General features: G+C 36.0%; 3 protein-coding genes across 9 annotated transcripts; 1 reads left to right on the top strand and 2 right to left on the bottom strand.

Moving 5' to 3' along the window:
* Positions 1–2,436: 2,436 nt before the first annotated feature.
* LOC113298766 lies at positions 2,437–9,488 on the top strand. The gene is made up of 22 exons (XM_026547596.1): positions 2,437–2,678; positions 4,083–4,216; positions 4,336–4,420; positions 4,527–4,580; positions 4,686–4,777; positions 4,882–4,985; positions 5,098–5,567; positions 5,742–6,059; positions 6,151–6,342; positions 6,434–6,529; positions 6,621–6,684; positions 6,802–6,920; positions 7,032–7,278; positions 7,360–7,433; positions 7,536–7,663; positions 7,749–7,916; positions 8,008–8,098; positions 8,184–8,367; positions 8,478–8,585; positions 8,717–8,862; positions 8,978–9,037; positions 9,161–9,488. The coding sequence occupies exons 1-22, from the start codon at positions 2,640–2,642 to the stop codon at positions 9,263–9,265; spliced, it is 3,078 nt and encodes a 1,025-aa protein (XP_026403381.1). The 5' UTR covers positions 2,437–2,639; the 3' UTR covers positions 9,266–9,488.
* A 147-nt stretch (positions 9,489–9,635) lies between these two features.
* On the bottom strand, positions 9,636–10,863 carry LOC113298798 (cancer-related nucleoside-triphosphatase-like). Of its 3 annotated transcripts, none has more exons than XM_026547632.1 (5): positions 10,526–10,863; positions 10,322–10,412; positions 10,143–10,236; positions 9,870–10,026; positions 9,636–9,776 (listed from the first exon to the last, which is right to left on the bottom strand). In XM_026547632.1, exons 1-5 carry the CDS (start codon positions 10,587–10,589, stop codon positions 9,661–9,663), a joined length of 522 nt encoding a protein of 173 aa, XP_026403417.1. In that variant the 5' UTR covers positions 10,590–10,863; the 3' UTR covers positions 9,636–9,660. The 3 variants fall into 3 exon arrangements, with proteins under 3 accessions (XP_026403417.1, XP_026403424.1, XP_026403432.1); XM_026547639.1 differs by having other exon boundaries at positions 10,143–10,230; XM_026547647.1 differs by having other exon boundaries at positions 10,143–10,227.
* A 412-nt stretch (positions 10,864–11,275) lies between these two features.
* On the bottom strand, positions 11,276–18,313 carry LOC113298773 (high mobility group protein B3-like). Of its 5 annotated transcripts, XR_003334386.1 has the most exons (15): positions 18,195–18,313; positions 17,976–18,078; positions 17,785–17,865; positions 17,625–17,684; positions 16,170–16,234; positions 16,026–16,083; positions 15,878–15,922; positions 15,701–15,781; positions 15,538–15,600; positions 12,858–12,907; positions 12,687–12,744; positions 12,548–12,592; positions 12,358–12,453; positions 11,602–11,725; positions 11,276–11,477 (listed from the first exon to the last, which is right to left on the bottom strand). XR_003334386.1 is itself a non-coding variant. In XM_026547607.1 (14 exons), exons 1-14 carry the CDS (start codon positions 18,239–18,241, stop codon positions 11,711–11,713), a joined length of 867 nt encoding a protein of 288 aa, XP_026403392.1. In that variant the 5' UTR covers positions 18,242–18,313; the 3' UTR covers positions 11,276–11,710. The 5 variants fall into 5 exon arrangements, 4 of the variants coding, with proteins under 4 accessions (XP_026403392.1, XP_026403400.1, XP_026403407.1 ...); XM_026547607.1 differs by having other exon boundaries at positions 11,276–11,725; XM_026547615.1 differs by lacking the exons at positions 11,276–11,477; positions 11,602–11,725 and adding an exon at positions 11,896–12,111.
* Between the last annotated feature and the right edge of the window lie 874 nt (positions 18,314–19,187).

Genomic DNA, 19,187 nt, shown 5'->3' with positions numbered 1-19,187 from the left:
TTGTAATGATATGAACAAAATTCAAAGGGATTTCTTCTGGAATAAAGACCCTGAGAAGCCTATGGGCATCTACTACATTTCCTAAGACTCCATTCGCAAACCCAAAGAATCGGGAGGTCTTGGTTTCAGAAACAAGGAACTCTTCAAAAATCCAAATGATCATTAATATAGCATGCAGACTCATCACTGAACCAGACTCTTTATGGTCTTCCACCATGAAAACAAATCAATTTGAAGGTCAAAAAGTTATTAGAATGGATGCCAAACCCAAAAGAACTGACTCTTAGGTATGGAAAGGTATCTTATAAGGTGTTGAAAATGTTCAGAAGTATTACAGATGGAAAGTGTCGAATGGTCAAATCAGAATCTGGGAAGACGGATGGATACACAACAAAAATAACATTTTTATAAAGCCCCAACTTTGCCCCAATGATCTAACTATTTTCGACAACTCATCAAAAATATATGCGAATGGGTACTGACACTCTTGCTCTCTGGTTCTCCCAAAATGATCAAGTTGTTATCCAGGATATCATCTTCAACATCCAAGAATAGGATACTATTGTTTGGAGCTTTCATGACAAGGGGGAATTTACGGTCAAATCTCTCTGTGATATAATAAAATCCAGGACAAGTACAAAGTTGACTTTATCAACACTACTTAGAAGGATACCTGGAAGATGGACACTTATCCTTTATTCAAATGTCCATATGGAAATACGCGCATGAAATTCTTTCCACGGGTACTAAAAATGCTAGCATCCTCAACTACACTGATCTTATCTGCAATTTATGCAAAAATGTCGAAAATGATATAATGCGTACTTTGATGTCATGTCCTTATGCTTCTGTTGTCTGGTTAAATCTCTTTGGTGCTCACCGTCAGGTATTTAGAGAAGCTACCAACTTCATAAAGTGGTTAGCACTTGGTTCTAACCTCTGAGCCCTCTCAACAATTGGATCTCCACCTTTGCTACCACTTGCTGGTTCATTTGAAAAGCTAGATGTGACTTCATCTTCCAGAAGATTCCCTAATAGCTGAGGCCACGACCAACAAGATCAGACAAAATATCTACTCATTTGACAGAGTCATGCACAATCGAAACCATATTCTTAACAATCTATCAGAGAAATGGTCAGGATAACTTAGAAAGACTCATCAGAAATCATAAAGAAAAATTGGGCGTATATATTAGTATTAGTTCCATGGACTCCTATATCATGGAAGGAAATGCTTACTCCTATTCTCGCATACTAACTTTGCTCTAATTCCCATGTCTTATTCAGGAAATTGTGTGGAAGCAAGAGACTTCAAAGACATTATTGCTGGAATCTGCAGAGCTATGAGGGGAGCTGAACTAGCAATATGGTGGCCAAAGAGTTACAGAGGACCAATACAGATTTCATACTGAGAATGATGCAAATCTAGAGGAGATAAAAGAAACATAGATAAAAAGTCCAAGGAAAATTCAATGTGACATTTCATCAAATGAATGATGGAAATTTTGAAGCAGTATCTTTTGTCCAAGGTAACCTGATCAAAATCAACCCCGACCAGAACAAAACGGTAGTAACAACTTCTTAAACAATTTTAATTAAAAAGGTCCAAATTTGATGTACTTTTATAAATAAAAATTGGAGTCAGTAAAATCAAATGGCAGTGCCAATCTTATATTTGATAACCTCAGACTTTTGCATGATGTCGGAGCTGGCTGCAAACTCAAATATTATTATTGAGTAACTGTTTTCCATGACAGTTATCTCTTTTCTTATATATAAAAAAATGTTTCAGTTCGTTTCAGCCATTTTAGTGCATTCTGCACCCACTGATATGCCCATCCTTTTTAATCCGGAACCTAGCTCCGCCCCTGCCGAATCCCATTCGTTTCCTCACCATTGTGCCTTCTATCTGTTCGATCTAACATAACAATGTGACTTCTACATCTACGTTAAGGCATGTCATCATCTGGGGATTGGATTCCATTCTCCGGAAGACCATGGTATTTATGGCGATAGGATCAGAAACATCCAATCGCTCAAATAAACTATGAGTACAAAACAAAAATGGTCTCACCAATCGAGGAGATAGTCACATACATTTGGTAGTTGACTCCAATGTATCGGTCGGTTTGCACCTGCACACACTCTGACACTTTAACTCTCCTTAACAACCAACCAAACATCGACATTTGTAAGGAAGGAAATGAAATAGCCCATCTTTCCGTTAAATATAGGTCAGCATCCGAAGTAGCTACTAACGTTCCACGTGTTACCCGTCAATTTGGTCTCAACCCTGACGTCGCATTGTCACTGTCGCTACTATAAATCTGAGAGCATCAGTATTTAGATAATCCACCGCCACGTGTACATCATGAATGCCTGCTTGTATAAGAAACCGCAGTAGACTAGATTTTGTGTGTAAATCAAACCGTCCTGTCGTTTCTCTCCATTTCTTTCTCTGTTTCTTTCTATCTTTACAAACAAAACCAAATTTCCTGAGTTTTCAAAGTTATTTCATAATTCATTAGTTTCGATTTTTGGTTCTCGAATCCAATCAAAAACAAGATCAGAGTGAATTTATTGATTATCATTACCATCATCAGACTGTTACTGCTACTACTAATCACTGAATCTACCAGATGTTTGTCAAAAAATTAGTGGAGAAGGCTTCAAAAAAGGTTAGTAAAAGTATGATTCGATCTCAAATTTCAAATCTTCTTTACTTATTTGACTGATATCCACAATTTAATCTTTCTTTTAACATTTTTCACAAGTTACCATGAATCATATTAGTGACTCAAATTTTGTCATTGAACTGTGATAAGTGTGATTTTCTCCGTTCTATAGCATTTCCAATTAAGTTAGTTTCATGAATGAAAGTTATGATTATTTTTCCTATAATACAGCTTTTGCTTTTTCAAGCAATATTTTATTTTGCTTATAAAATGAATAAATGATTATGATCTTCCTTTATTTGAAATTTTGAAGCAGATTCCCATGTTAGAATTTCAGAGTGTTGATTATATTTCCATACTGGATTTGAGATTCCATAACTAGCTTTCTGGCCCATGCTTTTAGATGTATGATGGCCCATAATAGGTATGACCTTCTCTCATTACTGTCTTGTCGGCCCAGAAAATGTAAGTACTCTGATGACCGGAGCATACCAGAGGAAGATAAATAGAATTGATCGGTACAAATCTGCGACTATAGCTGGATACCAGGTTTACTTCGGGACAGTGAGCATCACCATTGGACCGTAATCATAACTTAGATGGTCTAGGTCAATTAGCAGATTCGTATTTGAACACTAAACTATATGCACCCAGGATCTGTCATAAGACACAGTCATTTACATTTTTGTGATTTCATGTGAAGGTCCTACTTTGATATTGAAAATCAGACGAACCAGATAAATAAAGAAAAGAAAGAAATAAAGAATGTTACAGGGTCACCTTGTACCAATGAAATGCTATAAAGTGGCTCGTTTAAAATTTACAAATGGGTACCCTTTTTCTTTTTCATTTCTTTTTTCCAGCTTAATTTAAGGTCAATCTAGATAAGTCATGATGATGTAGACAGGAACATTGGATCACAAAGTAGCTAGTAAGTAATTGGGTCCATGACTACTTCAGGGTTACCTAAACCATCTTTAGATGCATGTGCTTTAACCACCATCAGGCGCCAGATTAATCTGGATTCACCTTTTTTTTGCCACTAAATGGGAAAAAGTAGACAGAAAAATATTCTCTCAGGGAGAACTGAACTCGTGTCTTCTAATTAAAGCGACCATAGTCAACAAACTACCACTGTACGACTGTTAAAATGAGCTGCTTAGGTATTGTCCTTGGGACCAAGGTAATCCAGTAAGTATGAGCTGCTATATGAGAGTGCTAGGCTAAAGAGCTAGTAGTCTAGCATGGTTGATGCGGCAGAGATGGCCGTGACTGTGAACTATGAGCAATACAGCAGTTGGGCTGAGTGGGTTCTCAGTTCTCTCTTTGTTCTTTACGCGTTTGTGTAATGTTCCGTGTGAAATCCGAGTGTTCAGAATTTTTTTTTTTTGATGTTTCTATAAGCAGCCTGGAGGAGGAAGTTTGAGTAGTTTGAAGTCTGATGATGTAAACCCACGTCTAGTTTTCCATTATGGAATTCCTGCAGGAGCAATTAAACTGGCTTATGATTCGATCCAAAACATACTTGCAATATCCACCAAGTAAGAAAATTTCTCTCCTCAAATTTTAGTTTGAATGTTTGATAATATATACTACTCACTCTTACTGCTAAAGGATGTAGTGAAGGATGGAATAAATAGCTTTTTAACATTTTTCTCAGAGATGGTCGAATCAAATTACTCGGCAAAGAAAACACTCAAGCTATACTGGAATCCAGTGATCCAATTCCTAGCAAGTTCCTACAGGTTTCTTGCTCTCTCATCGAAGTTTCCAGTTAGATTTTTTTGTAACATTGCAATTATGAAGAATGCTCCAATTGCTCTTTTCGTAAGATAATTTCTCATGTTGCAGTTTCTTGAGAATGAAGGAGTACTTATAAATGTAACAGCCCAAAACCACATTGAGGTGTGTGTTTCTGTAGTTTACTTACTTTCAGCATACTATTGTTTCATTACATCTACTTCACTTTCCATTTTATAATATGAATCAAAACTGCTACTATATTGTTAGGTTTGGGATGTAGAGAGGAAGCAATTATCTCACGTGCACAAATTTAAACAAGAGATTACCGCTTTCACTGTCATTCAGCATACTTCTTATATGTAAGTAAATAGTAGATATATAATCCAGAATATGATTATCCTTCTTTAATGCATGAAATGGATTTGCAGCCATAAACTGAGATAAAATGCTGTGGTGATTGTAGCTACATTGGAGATTCCATCGGAAATGTTTCAGTATGGAAGGTTGATCAAGAAAATCATCATATACTGCAGATGAGATACAATATTCCTCTCTCAGTATCCCATGGTAGTAAACTTTCACTATCATACATGTGTGATGCGTCCTTGGATATTTTCATTGATTATATAATTTGATTCTTATGTCATTCTATAATTTGATTCTTATGTCATTCCCTCAGGGAATACAGCTGAAGCAGAAGGAGATGCTGCAGTATTGTATATACTGGCACAACCAATGGCTGAAAGCAAAAGAGTTCTTGTGATCTTCAGAGATGGTGCTATAGTCTTATGGGGAGTGGAAGAAAGCAATGTTATCTTCATCACGGGTGGAAATTTGCTTCATTCACTGTCTCCTGAAACAAAAAAAGTTACTTCTGCATGTTGGGCATGCCCGTATGGTAGTAAAGTAGTTGTCGGATATAACAATGGTGAGATATTACTCTGGGCTATACCATCACTTTCTGATTCAAAAGGTTCGAGTAACAAAGATGTATCTGCAACTCAAAATGTTCCTACTTGTAAACTCAATCTTGGGTATAAGATGGACAAAATTCCTATATCTTCGTTGAAGTGGATTTATGGAGATGGCAAGGCTAGTCGTTTGTACGTCAATGGAGAATCTGACTCTGTGACTTCGAATTTGTTTCAGGTAGTTTCTTTATGCGAACCTACAATTCCTTTGATGTTAAAATTTAATTTTTCTATTTGCGAGCAAGCAAGAGTTACCCTTTAGCAGTTTGTATCATAGTAAAGTATTACAACGATGAGGCAATATATTATTCCATGAATGTTTTTGTGAATGTAAGTTGATTATTCATTGCAGATAATCCTTCTGAATGAGCACACAGAATCACGTACAATTAAGCTGACACTTCCACTGCCGGAACGTTGTTTAGACATGCAAATTATACCAAGCACCAGTGACCAAAACAAGCACAAACACGATTCGCTTATACTCCTTTTGAAATCTGGTCATCTGTGTGCCTATGATGATTCGGCGATCGAAAGATATCTACTGCAGTTGCACTCCAAGTCAACTCCTTCCCTTCCAAAGCAGGTCATGATTAAGCTGCCATTTGTAGAGCCAAGCATTACTACAGCAAAACTCATTACAGATTGTACAAATCTTTCTATGGATGAGGTAATACCATTATGAAAAAGAATTTGGTAAACCAACTCTTATTTGTTCATCATTCTCCACTTCTAAATTTACTACTTCTGTAATTTTGCAGGATTACAAGTTGGTGGCTAAAAGTTTGCCGTCATTTCTTCCAGTTGAAGCAAAGGAGAAAGATGGAAAATGCATAAGTAGTGGATTCACAAAGGTTAAATGTTTGTATATAACGGGACACAGTGATGGATCTATAAATTTTTGGGATTTATCATGTCCCTTGTTTCTTCCTATTTCATCTGTTAAACAGCAGGTAAATATCTTTCTTTTGAGCTTACCCTCAATTGAATTTATATTTTTCTGATCTTCTATTGTTTTTATTCCAAATCTTTTTAATCACGCAGAGTGAGGATAACCATTCTGTTACTGGCATTCCAGTGACAGCATTGCATTTTGACCACAGCTCACGATTGCTTGTTACAGGCGATCAAGTTGGAATGGTAAAGTATTTACTTCTAATTTATCACCTTAACAATGAGAAAAATGCTGGATCTTGTACTTTATAATTACTTGTCCCCTGATTCTATGTAGGTCCGCATATTCAAACTCAAACCTGACCAAATCTCAATGGAAAATAATCGTCTTTCACTACAAGGTGTTTTTGCTTGAAGATAATGATTGTCATATATACTTGAGATTAACTTTTCTATGGACTGTTGGAAATCCTTTACCATGGCGAAATAACATTGTAATGAATTTGACTATGTTACAGGAAGTACAAAGAAAAATATTATCCACAGTGTTAAGGTGATAAAGGTTAATGGAGCTGTACTTTCTATAAATCTGAAGCAGGACTCAAGTCATGTTGCTGTAGGGTCTGATCAAGGATATGTGGGTTTTTTCTATCTCGTGCCCTCTGACTTTGTAAACTCGCAGTTATATCTCTAAACGAGTTCTTAGTAGTCACCTTCTAAAAATATTCATCAACTTTTTGGCTTTCAGATTTCTATAATTGGCATGGAAGGCCCTACATTACTTTCTCAAAAACAATTTACCAGCGAACTATGCACTGGTGTTATCTCCTCACAGTTTGAAACCTGCAGCTTCCATGGTTTTGAGAACAACGTTTTATTGGTGGCCACAAAAGACTCATCAATTGTGGCGCTTGACAGTGACAATGGAAACACATTAAGTGCCAACACTGTCCATCCCAATAAACCTTCTAAAGCCCTTTTCATGCAGATTTTAGGTAATAATCAGAATTTCTTGTGGATCATACTAGCTAGCTCTTTCTTTCGTAGACATTTCATTAGTTAATCAACTTGTGCAGATGTACTGGATGATCTGGTATTGCTCTGCAATGAGACATCTATCTACATATATTCCTTGGTTAATGCGGTTCAGGTAATTCTATTCATTGATGGTAGTACTATTATATCCATATTATGTGCAAAAGTAGCTGAAAATACTATTACTTTCTCCTTGTCCATTGAACTACTATCAAAGGGAGTTAAGAAGGTCTTGTACAAGAAAAAGTTCCATGGTACTTCTTGCTGTTGGGCTACAACAGTACACGATAACAACTCAAACATTGCAGTTATACTTCTGTTTGCAAGTGGAAAAATTGAAATAAGGTTTGTAGTATTCCAACTCATGATGGCTTCAGTGTTCATTTTGTTGAACAAAAACTGAAGTTTGAGTTGTTCTTATGTACTTTAGGTCTCTTCCAGAATTAACCCTTCTCAAGGAAACCTCCATAACAGGTCTGACAGTATCAAATTCAAAGTTGAATTTCTTATGTGCTTCATCTGGTGGAGAACTAGTTGTGGTCAATGGAGATCAAGAAGTTTTCTTTGTCTCACTTTTACTCCAGAAGGAAATCTATAGGTGCATTCTTTTGGTTTTATTGTCCACATATTCTGCATGTACTGCTAGCCTAATTAAGTGATTTAAGCTCAATTTTCCTTCTCAATTTCAGGATTTTAGACCATATTAGTCTAGTTTACAAGGAGAGAATGCTAGTTCAGCAAGAAGTGAATGTACCTGTTATCCATAAAGAAAAGAAGAAGGTAACAGTCTTTTGAATCATTTTACAGTATTCCTTGTTATACGTGTAAAGTAGTCCATAAAAAGTAAAATTGATGGACTTTTCAGGGTTTCTTTAGCTCTGTTATGAAAGGAGGTAAAGCCAAGGCTGATTCAGATGTAACATTTGAGGAACCCAGAGCAAGTGTAGGAGAGGAGCTTAACACTATATTTTCGGCAGAAAACTTTCCATTAGATGCTGAGAACATAGATCATGTGCCCGTGGATAACGATGACGCTGAGCTAAGTATAGGTATATGTAACTCTCTCTCTCTCTCTCTCTCTCTCTATCAGTGTTTAACTTGATCGCAATGAGAAGAACATCCCATTGACTGATTGTGTATGCTGGTTCTTTCCGTAAAGATGATATTGATATTGATGGTGAAATGGAGAAGCCCAAGGGAGGTGGACATAATATGATTCCAGGACTAAATACCCAAAAGCTGGCAAGTAGATTTCAAGCACTCACAGGTTGGTGTGCACTTTTTTGGGTTCTCGTATTTGTATTTATTTACAGTTCAAGAATCTTTCGACCATAATGACATCATAAACCATTTCCTTTGTAACACTGTCAAGCATTTTTTTTCTTACTGAAATTACAGGCAAACTGAAACAAAAAATGGTTAAAAACGAAAAAACTCATGCTAAAATAGAGAATGAGGCTGGGAAAAGTGGATCTCCCAGAAAAGATGAGAAAAACAGTTCAATTGACGAAATCAAGAAGAGATACGGTTTTCCTTCCTCTGGTGTAAGTTCACTTACCTGTTCCATTTTGAATGATAATTTATCGCACCACTGGTTGTGGACAGCGTAAGTCTTTCCCCTCGATGTAAATGACTTGACTTCATTTTCTGTTGTCCCAGGCAACTAGTGAGGCTAATATGGCCCAAAGCAAGCTTCATGAAAATTTGAGGAAGTTGGACGTAAGTTTTTTTTTTCTTTTTCTTTGTTTAATAGTCCTTCAAGTGTACAACCTTCTACCATAAAGTTTTGATTTTCAACCATTTGTTTTTGAGATACTGTGTTGCTTGTGCTTGCTATTTTAGGGTATCAATGTTCGAACAAATGAAATGGAGGATACTGCTAAATCATTCTCAGCTTTGGCGAACGAGATGTTAAAAACTGCCGAACATGATAAACGGAGTTCATAACAGCCCTGGCTTGTCAGTGTGTTTAGGTAAATTAAAATTGTGTGAATTCAATTTTGTGTCGTTTTGTTTTTCTATTGTACGGCTACAGCTATCATTTTTGTGTGGGGGTGTCTGCGCCGTGTGCTCTATGGGTAGTTTTCTGTTACTTTATATTTTCCATAACAGTGTGATTTTTCCACATTCTAATAGAATAAAATGATCTTCCACGTGTACAATTTTATTATTCCTGTATAAAATTTGAGCATTCTGATAACTCAAAACAAAGGTTTTAGTATTCCTGTATAAAATTTGAGCATTCTGACAACACAAAACAAAGATGAGACGCTTCAGAAATTGAAGCAAAAAAGTGAAGTGTATTCCATGAATCCAAAAGACCGCACATGCCTCGTACAGAATTAGGTCCTTGGTAGCACATCTACGAGTTGAGTGTAAATCTGTTCTTTCACGGCTTCTCTGTTCCTTGTGTTGATCGTGAATATTGTAGCCCCTGGATGATTCCTCATTCGTGCAACTGCACAAGAACATGACACCCACAAGTTACTTACATGTCAAATTGAAAATGCAAAACGCTAGAATTTCCACAAACCTTTTGAAACTTGTTTACCTTCAGGTATGTCACGTCCGAATTTGGGGATGGGTATGGTAGCTAGAATTGGGATATTAGATTCAAGCACTCGTAACACAGCCGGGAAAAATGAAGAACTGAACAACTCCATTTTACCAATTTCATCAATGATGAATAAATCGGTATCTTCTTTAACCTACATTGATAACATTTCAAAATAAAAGAACACCGACAAAATAGTGAGCCAAATTGACTTAATCAGGTAAAGCTCTTGTGGAGGATTCGTAAATTTACGCATGCCATGTCTCTAACCTGCAATTCAGGCAATGCTAGTGACTCAAATGAGGTTATATCCACTTTGAACCTTCCAACACTAGGCCATCTCTGTGACTCTGCCCTGCTATTTCTAACAAAAAAACATACTCTATGTTTTTAGCGAAACACAACAAATTCCAAAGAGGGAAACAGATAAGTGGTGAGTAGAATTAGACCTAGATACAGTGGTAGAGGCAAGAGGAGCCTGGCGACCATCTAAAGTCACCACTTCAAACCCAACTCTCTCCATTCCTTGCCTAATCTCACCTACACAGTAATTTCATCATACAGATTGTCAGCAAATTAAACACATTTTCAGCTAATATAAAAGAAGAAGAAAAATGAAAAAGGGAAGGAATGTGAAGCGAAAGTGCTCTTACTGGTATAGAAACCTTGAGCTTTCAGGTTCGGATTAGAAGCTCTTAGAGTTTCTAGAACTTTCATTACCAAAGTTGTTTTCCCCACTCCCTGTTAGCTGGGTTGCACCAATACGCCCATTGGGTCGCCGTATCGTGTGTCCGGCAGTATGGATACAGCCACATACAGCAATACTCCAAAAATACGGCAGGATCTATTTGTTGTAACGATCACCTACTTTCAAGGGAGGTAAAACTTGGTAAAACGTGTATGTTAGCCCATATTACAGCTGTGTGGTTGTCATCGTCGGCACATATTAGCAATCGATGGTTCCAAAGATAATAAATATCTTTGACTGAGATGAAATCTGAAAAACCAGATCTATTTGTTGTGTTCTATCAAAAATCAATCTCTATTCTTCTTCTTCTTCTTCACCATATTCCATCACTCATGAATCTGTACTAGCACCGGTAAACAAGCTAAGCTACTTAGTCTTTTGTTGTTGTAGTAATGTCAGAAAACTTAGATGCACCATTATGGAAGTATGTTAACAAACTCTGTAGGAGTAAAAGTGGGGGCGGAAATTGGGATATGGAATGCAAGTTTTGTTCAAAACCTTTTAAGGGATCTTATTCAAGGGTTAAGGGTCATCTGTTGCTAATTAAAAAGCAAGGGGTTTTTTTGTATAACTTTTTTGTAAGTACCACTGCCACTGGTATACATGATCACTTCATGCTTTTTTTATAAGCTTTTTGCAAGTATAAGATCAAAACTGAAAATCTAATTGAACTTTTGTTATATATTTTGAATCGACATTGAAATTATGCCCTGTTTATATGTTTACATATCTTTAAAAATTAACGATATTTATGCCTACCGGTGTGGCGCCGTATCATGGTTTTTTAAATTTGCCGTATTGGACACACGGAAACACGGGTGTGGCAGACACCCGTGGCGGTATTGGTGCAACCCAGCCTGTTAGTTACATCGAAATAACAATAAAAAGATTGTCATCCTGCAGAAAATCTGAACTTTGAAATTGGAATTGATTTAAAAGGAGATGAATAACTGCTTAGAAAAATTTCTTTTTCGCACTTACAGGAGGCCCTGTGACAAGAAAGCATTTTGTACTTGGAGCTGCCATTCTCTCTCTGTCCAGTTTTGGAATTGTATGACCAAACACAGCCCTTCGTAGAATCGAACTTTTGCTATTTGTAAACTAACTAATTATGACCAAACAACAGTTAAGAGTCAGTTGCCAGCACCAGGCTGTGTGTACACTAACCTCGCAGTGTCCTTGGGAAGGACATCGACCAAAGTCTTTAAGCTGGGAAGTTCTAACATGTTATTTGTACCAAATTGTACAGGAGAGCCGACTTATAAATGTAATTAGCAACAAAATCACCTTATAAATTAGCTGCAAAAGGTTGAAACTTATACACAAGAATAAGAACGAAGGCCTAAAAAGTGCCCACATAGAAACATTTGTACTATAGAGATGCAAGCTTCTATATGAGAAAACACCACTTTTTGTTGATTACATTGATCAAGAGTAGTAGTAGACTAAACAGAGAACAAAGATGGCCAACTACACCAACTAAATCATCTTCTGCAACCAAAATGAAAAACAATTCAAATAACTGTCGAACTAAATTTTGAAAGTTTTGTTCAAATGAATCGAAATTTGTTTTGCACAAGCACAAAAAACGTCTTCACTGTTATCATCTTCAACATCCTCTATGAGGTTTTTATCATGCTTAATGTTTACTCCATTAGTCATGCCAAAATAAAAAAACTTTTTCGTAAAAGGAAATGACAACCCCAAACTGATTCCTGTATGTTTAAGAGTTCGCACCTCCCAAGGGCTCACAGCCTTCTTCTCATGCGCTTCCCAGTACTTGAGATACTCGATTTTCCTTTGCTTTTCCATTGCTACATAAGGAGCTTTCTCCTGTAAAAAGAATAAAAGTTGAAGCTAGCGAAAACTACCGTTAATTGGATGGAAAAAGTACAAAACATTTGTTTTTATTAGAGAAGCTACTTACAGAATCGGACATTGATTTCCATCTATCTCCTCCAGCTTTGCCTACCTTTTGGTTTCGCAATAAGTAAAACAAATAAATGATAAGCACAAAGGGAACTAATATGCAGAGAAACTGAGGTGAATCTATAGTGATAACTTACAACACAGACAGATCTATTGTTTGGATGCTTTTCTTTGTATGCTTGTGAGAATTTTTCCCTAGAAAAACAAACAAATATGAAACATTAAATGAGAAAAACAAACATAAATGAGAGAAAGATACGACCAGTATTTGGAAAATGAGGAACAATTTGAGGAATAGAGAGAGTTACATGAAAATGAAATAGGCACTGGCAGGCCGTTTAGGTCTGTCTCGATCTACCTGCATAAATGAAACAGTAGACAATTATCATTCTGTTGGTAATAGTCCAGTTATTTTTGCAAAACAAGTCGAGGAAGGTTTTTCCAACCAACAGCTTTTCAGTTGCTTTTAAGAGTTGTTATCCAACAATGCTTGACATTTCGTGAGTAAAACTGGCCACCATTATAACAGCTGTTATATGGTCGGACATTTTGTTTTATGAGACCTTTGCTGCTTTGCATATCTTATTTTCCAGATAAAGCAATATACAAAGAGACAAAGTCCAGAAACCCTACTCATAGTAATAGTATTACTTCCATATTATTAATCGTGTAGCGACAACCAGAATTTATTTAGTCCTTGAAGAAACAGATCCTGGTTATAACTTATTAACAATTTGGTTTCCAAACATTTACAACTCATAAAAAACAAACAATTTAAGGTGACATCTTTGAAGTTTGAACCATATAGTATCGTGCAACATGCATGTGATTTTAGCTTTGCTTAGTACTGTAACTCAAGCACATTTTTGTCTAGTCATACTCTAAACCTAACAATATAATCACAGAGAATCAAGCAAAAAACAGAAGGATCATAAAGAGCTCATCGAGAATTTATAATAGTTCATGACAATATAAAAAGCTCACGTCTTTGGGAATCCTAACAGCTGATGTAGTAACTAGCGAGTTATCAAGTCTTCGGCCATACAATAACACAACCAACAACATTAGCATTAGAAGGTTTCTCATTGCACGGTGACTGGGGATCCAATTGTATAGCCATATTCTAATATTGGCCTCATCCCCAAGGACCCGGAGGGAGTACTAAAGATTTTGAAGCAGTTGTATACAGGGTTTAGGGTTTAAGGCTACTCTTACCAACCTCGGTCCTCGAATGAGTCAACCGTTGGAAGAAAACTTGAGATGAATGTCAAAGAAAATATTAAACTAGGGTGCGTAAAGAAATACCTCTTCACTTTCATTATCTTCATCAGACTCTGATTCGTCTGACTCGTCGGAGTCAAAGGATTTGTCTGATTCATCTTCATCAGAAGCTACTCCTTCACTCTACCAAATCATGACAAGAATAAAAAATACATTGGAAGGAACAATGCAGAAAAAAGACTATTGAAAATAAAAGACATCAGAAATTTTATTAAGAATACCGTTTTCTTGCTGTAAGCATCCATGTACTTGATGTACTCAGTCTTCCTTTTTCTGCTTCTGCTACATAGGGAGCTTTCTCCTGTATTTATTTTTTCAGAGACAAAAGTTAAATTTAAGTAAACAAAAATTTCAAGATCTTTATGAAAATCAAACTTTTGTCCCCGAAGAAATCACTTACAGCGTCAGACAATGATTTCCATTTATCTCCTCCGGCTTTGCCTATCTATTTTAAGTGGAAAGGAAAAGGCAAAATAACAAATATAAAAGCACGGTAAGAAATAAAATTCACAGACAAAAAAAACAGGGAGAGATATAACTTACGACGCTGACTGATTTGATGTTAGGATGCTTATTCTTAAATATTAATCTAAATTCATCCCTGGCAAAATCAGTTGTAAGTTAGAATAGAGATAGAGAATTTGAGGAACTTATAAAAAGAATGAGCATTGGAAAGAATTACATGAAACAGAAAAAGCCACTCGCTGGTCTCTTGGGTTTGACTGTATCCGAAAATTAGTTCACAAGCTACACAATAGAAAACAATAACAGCAATTCAATCATTTGTAAGTGGCTGGATTCCTTGTAAGAACCAAATTCTTTGTTATTGCCCATAATTTTCATAATGATGGACTTTTTCACATCTTGCTTCCCAGATAAACCAAACCATATTGGCAGAAAGTGCATGAACTTCAATTCATACTAAAAGCGTGATTACTTAACGCTTTATTAAGAAATTAATTTAGCGTTGACAGCGATGAGGTTATTGTCATTATTAAGAAATTTATTCTAATATTTGTGGTAAAGTCATATCATGAACAAACTGATATAAGTTTCAGCTTCACAACCACGCATTGGATACAACACATGTTATGTGAACAAAATGTAGTTTTAGATCTACCATAGAGAATATTATGAATGCATTTCAAAACAAAGACTTGAATCCTAGATAATGATTCCAAATTTTGCACTATTTTCTACTCAAAATTGCTACGAGGATCACTGATATCACAACTACGACCCCTAGTAACAGATGACAGTATGATTATATACAGCACTCGGTGACTCTACAATGGTTCGCAAGAGATAGCAAAAGTGTCATGTTCGGGAGAGTTCCATTGGTGCAGCGGATAATGACATCTCTATTGAAACAAAGTTCACGCTTTCAACAGTCCAAACAGTTAATGTTGTAACTTATCAAGTCTTCGACAGTACAGTAACACAATCAACAACATTAGCATTAGAAGGTTTCTCATTGCACGTTAACTGGGGATCCAATTGTATAGACATATTTTAATATTGGCCCCATCCCCAAGGACCAGAGGTCCCAAACCATCAGAGTATTAAAGGTTTTGAAGCAGTCGTATACAGGGTTTAGGGCTTAAGGCAACTCTTAACAACCTTGGTCCACGAATGACTCAACTGTTGGGAAGAAAACTTTCGATGGATTTCTAAGAAAATATCAAACTAGGGGCTGTAAAGAAATACCTCTTCACTTTCATTATCTTCATCAGACTCTGATTCATCTTCATCAGAAGCTACTCCTTCACTCTACCAAATCATGATAAGAATAAAAAACATATTGGAAGGAAGAATGCAGACAAATGACTAGGGAAAATAAAAGGCAATCAGAAAATTTTATTTAGTGAACCATTTTTTTGCAGTAAGGACACATGTGCTTGTTGTACTCAGCCTTCCTTTTTTCTGCTTCTGCTACATAAGGAGCTTTCTCCTGTATTTATTTTTTACAGACAAATGTTAAATTTAAGTAAATAAAAATCAAAATTTTAATGAAAATAAAACTTCTGTCCCTGAAGAAATCACTTACAGCATCAGACAATGATCTCCATTTATCTCCTCCAGCTTTGCCTACCTAATTTAAGTGAAAGGAAAAACCAAATTAAGAAATATAAAAGCACGGTAAAAATTTGAAGTTACAGATGAAAAAAATAGGTAGATCTGCAGAGATAACTTACAGCGCTGACTGACTTGTTGTTAGGGTGTTTATTCTTATATGTGTGTCTAAAGTCTTCCCTGGCAAAATCAGTCAAATGTACGTTAGAAAAGAGAGAGAGAATTTGAGGAACTTATGAAAAGAATGAGCATTGGAGAAAAATTACATGAAACAGAAAAAGGCACTCGCTGGTCTTCTGGGTTCGACTGTATCCGGAAGTGAGTTCATAACCTACACAATAGAAAACAATAACAGCAATTCAATCATTTGTAAGTGGCTGGATTCCTTGTAAGAACCAAATTCTTTGTTATTGCCTATAATTTTCATAATGATGGACTTTTTCACATCTTGCTTCCCTGATAAACCAAACCATATTGGCAGAAAGTGCATGAACTTCAACCAATATTAAAAGCGTGATTACATAACCTGAAATTAATTTAGCGTTGACAGCGATGAAGTTATTGTCATTATTAAGAAAATTACTCTAATATTTGTGGCGAAATCATATCATTAACAAACAAGTGATATATGTTTCAGCTTCAAAACCATGCATGGGATACAACACATGTCATGTGAACAAAATGTAGTTTTAGATCTACCGTAGAGAATATTATGAATGCATTTCCAAATAAAGACTTGAATCCTAGATAATGTTTCCAAATTTTGCACTATTATCTACTCAAAATTGCTACGAGAATCACTGATATCACAACTACGAGCCCTAGTGGCAGATGACAATATCATTATATACAGCACACAGTGACTCTACGATGGTTAGTAAGAGATAGCAAAAGTGTCATGTTCAGGAGAGTTACATTGGTGTTGTGTACAATGCCATCTCTATTGAAACAAAGTTCAAGGTTTTTAGCAGTCCAAACAGTTAATGTTGTAAGTTATCAGGTCTTTGATTATAATAACATAAATATCAGGAGGTTTCTGTCAGGATTAGGAATCCAATTATTGGGAAGCCATGTGTTAATATTATCCCCGTCCCAACTACCTGGTACCCAAAAAGAATCAGTTTTAAGATGGTTGTGTCTACACACAACGCAGATTCCATACGATGATATTGGATCCAAGGTTTTAGCTTCAAACATATATTGGGACCCAGAATCCCAGATAATATCATCCAACATAGATGTGATTATAGCTTTACGAGTCATACATTATGAATGCACTTTCCAAGTAAAGACTCGAATCTTAGTTAGTGTACCAATGTTAAATACCTCACAATATAATCATAGACAACGGTCCCCCTCAAAAAATATCAGAAAGAGCTCAAGAAGAATTTACCATGTTTGATTAAAAAGTTATGTCAATTAGTTTTCCCATTACCTTAAAGCGTTTTTAGTTTTAAAAACAAAATGGATATTCTGAAGCAAAACCAAGTTATTTAGCAATGCACTGACATTAAGTTTACTCAACACCAAATGTAGTAAGTTATCAAGTCTTCAACAATAATACAATCATAGATATTAAGTTTTGCAATGCACTGTGCGCTAAAGCGAATATAATTGTGAAGCCGTATTTAAATATAAATCTCACCAGTTAACCAATGCCATGGTTTTGAACCAGCCATGAAACAAAAATTTCAATCAAATTAGGGTTTGTAAAGGAATACCTCTTCACTCTCGTCTGAATCTGAATCTGATTCATCTTCATCAGAAGTTGCTCGTTTACCCTGACAAAGTCCCACAAGAAAAGATTATTGAAGGGAAAAATGCAAACAACAACAAACAAAAAATTTAAAAAAATAATAATAAATAAAGGAGTAAAGATACCATTTTCTTGTCATAAGCTTGTATGTTCTTGACGTAATGAGTCCTCCTTGCTTCTGCTTTTGCTTCATAAATACCTCTTTCCTATATTTACACGAGGGGAAATAAAAAGGATCGTATTATCGAATTAAAACCGACGATTTTGAAAAATAAAAATAAATAATGTTTATATTCTTCTAGAAGAAAGTACTTACAGCAGGAGACATGGATCTCCATTTATCTCCACCAGCTTTGCCCACAATGGCAAATGACTTGTAGTTAGGATGTTCATGCTTGAATGTTTCGCTGAATTCTTCCCTAAAAATACAAAATAATTAACCCACACAAGTTAGAAAACACTAGGAAACGCCGATCAAAAGACGCTAGGAAATAATTTGGAGTTTAACAAAACCAAAAAGGTAATGGAGATTTACATGAAAATAAAAAAGGCGCTAGCAGGAAGTTCTAACGGAGCGGCCATTGTCTCTCTCTCTAAACTCTGGACTCTCTTCAATTTCCAGTCTCGTTTTGAAAAAAAGTTGCATATCTTCACAAGTAGAATACGTGTCGCTACACGGTGGCATCCTCGATATCTGGTTGATGCCTTTCCATTTTCGATTTTGAACGTGGTCTTTCTCTAAGACTGGATTGTTCTGGTCAAAGCCAGTAGTGTCACGCTTCAGCCCATCCACTACCCACACAAGCCCTATTGAATGTTTATCCACGGTAGGAGGCCCATTGAAAAATATCCTTCCAAATTTAAAATGGGAAATTTGCTGATTCATCCAGAAAACTCGACTAACTTTATCCTATAGTCCAGCGCCAAAAAACAGTTACCCGGAGGTTCGAAAAAGTTTTGAATATCTAAAATTACTTGTTTACCCTCACCACTCACGTGTGGACACAACTGTCTCGTTTTTCTTCTTTATTTTTTCTTTCCATTGTTTTCATCTACAGAAAACTCCTTCTTTCTTCTTCTCAATCAACACCAACAGCGAAATCAACCTAAAACCCATGCTTAATCATCTCTAAAAATCGATCAAGAACCCAATCAATCTTCTTCAGTAAACCCTAACTTCATTTTCAGCAACCCTAACGGTTCTAGTAACCGTCAATTCGGGAAAAAAAGGTTACCAAAAGGGAAATTAAACGAACAATTAGTGAAGTAATTGTAGAAGAAACTCCTTCACCAGCACAAACCAGAAAGAAAACTGCAGTTGATTCACCAACAGCAAAAACCAAAAAAAAAACGTTGCAAATTCACCAACAACAAGAAGTATGACAAAATCTATTGAATCTGTTACTCCTTCGCCAAAAAAAAGAATGAAAACGGCGATACTCCTTCAACAGAAACAAAAGGAAAGAAATCAAATGTACCCTTGAAAAAAGGTAAACATCTATTCAAACTCTTAGACTACATACCAATA

This window comes from Papaver somniferum, chromosome 1 (assembly GCF_003573695.1).
Source record: "Papaver somniferum cultivar HN1 chromosome 1, ASM357369v1, whole genome shotgun sequence".
Taxonomy (NCBI): domain Eukaryota; kingdom Viridiplantae; phylum Streptophyta; class Magnoliopsida; order Ranunculales; family Papaveraceae; genus Papaver; species Papaver somniferum.
This window is presented reverse-complemented; position numbering and strand designations above follow the sequence as displayed.

Coding starts and splice junctions, on each gene's coding strand:
- LOC113298798 (XM_026547632.1), bottom strand. CDS start 10,589: ATGAAAGTTCTAGAAACTCTAAGAGCTTCTAATCCGAACCTGAAAGCT. Junction 10,237..10,321: donor GCCTCTACCACTGTATCTAG/GTCTAATTCTAC, acceptor TTTTTTTGTTAG/AAATAGCAGGGCAGAGTCAC. Junction 10,027..10,142: donor TAGCATTGCCTGAATTGCAG/GTTAGAGACATG, acceptor TTATCAATGTAG/GTTAAAGAAGATACCGATTT.
- LOC113298773 (XM_026547597.1), bottom strand. CDS start 18,241: ATGGCCGCTCCGTTAGAACTTCCTGCTAGCGCCTTTTTTATTTTCAT. Junction 17,685..17,784: donor AAGCTTATGACAAGAAAATG/GTATCTTTACTC, acceptor GGACTTTGTCAG/GGTAAACGAGCAACTTCTGA. Junction 12,908..15,537: donor AAGATAATGAAAGTGAAGAG/GTATTTCTTTAC, acceptor TCATTTATGCAG/GTAGATCGAGACAGACCTAA.
- LOC113298766 (XM_026547596.1), top strand. CDS start 2,640: ATGTTTGTCAAAAAATTAGTGGAGAAGGCTTCAAAAAAG. Junction 2,679..4,082: donor TGGAGAAGGCTTCAAAAAAG/GTTAGTAAAAGT, acceptor TTCTATAAGCAG/CCTGGAGGAGGAAGTTTGAG. Junction 4,986..5,097: donor TCCTCTCTCAGTATCCCATG/GTAGTAAACTTT, acceptor TCATTCCCTCAG/GGAATACAGCTGAAGCAGAA.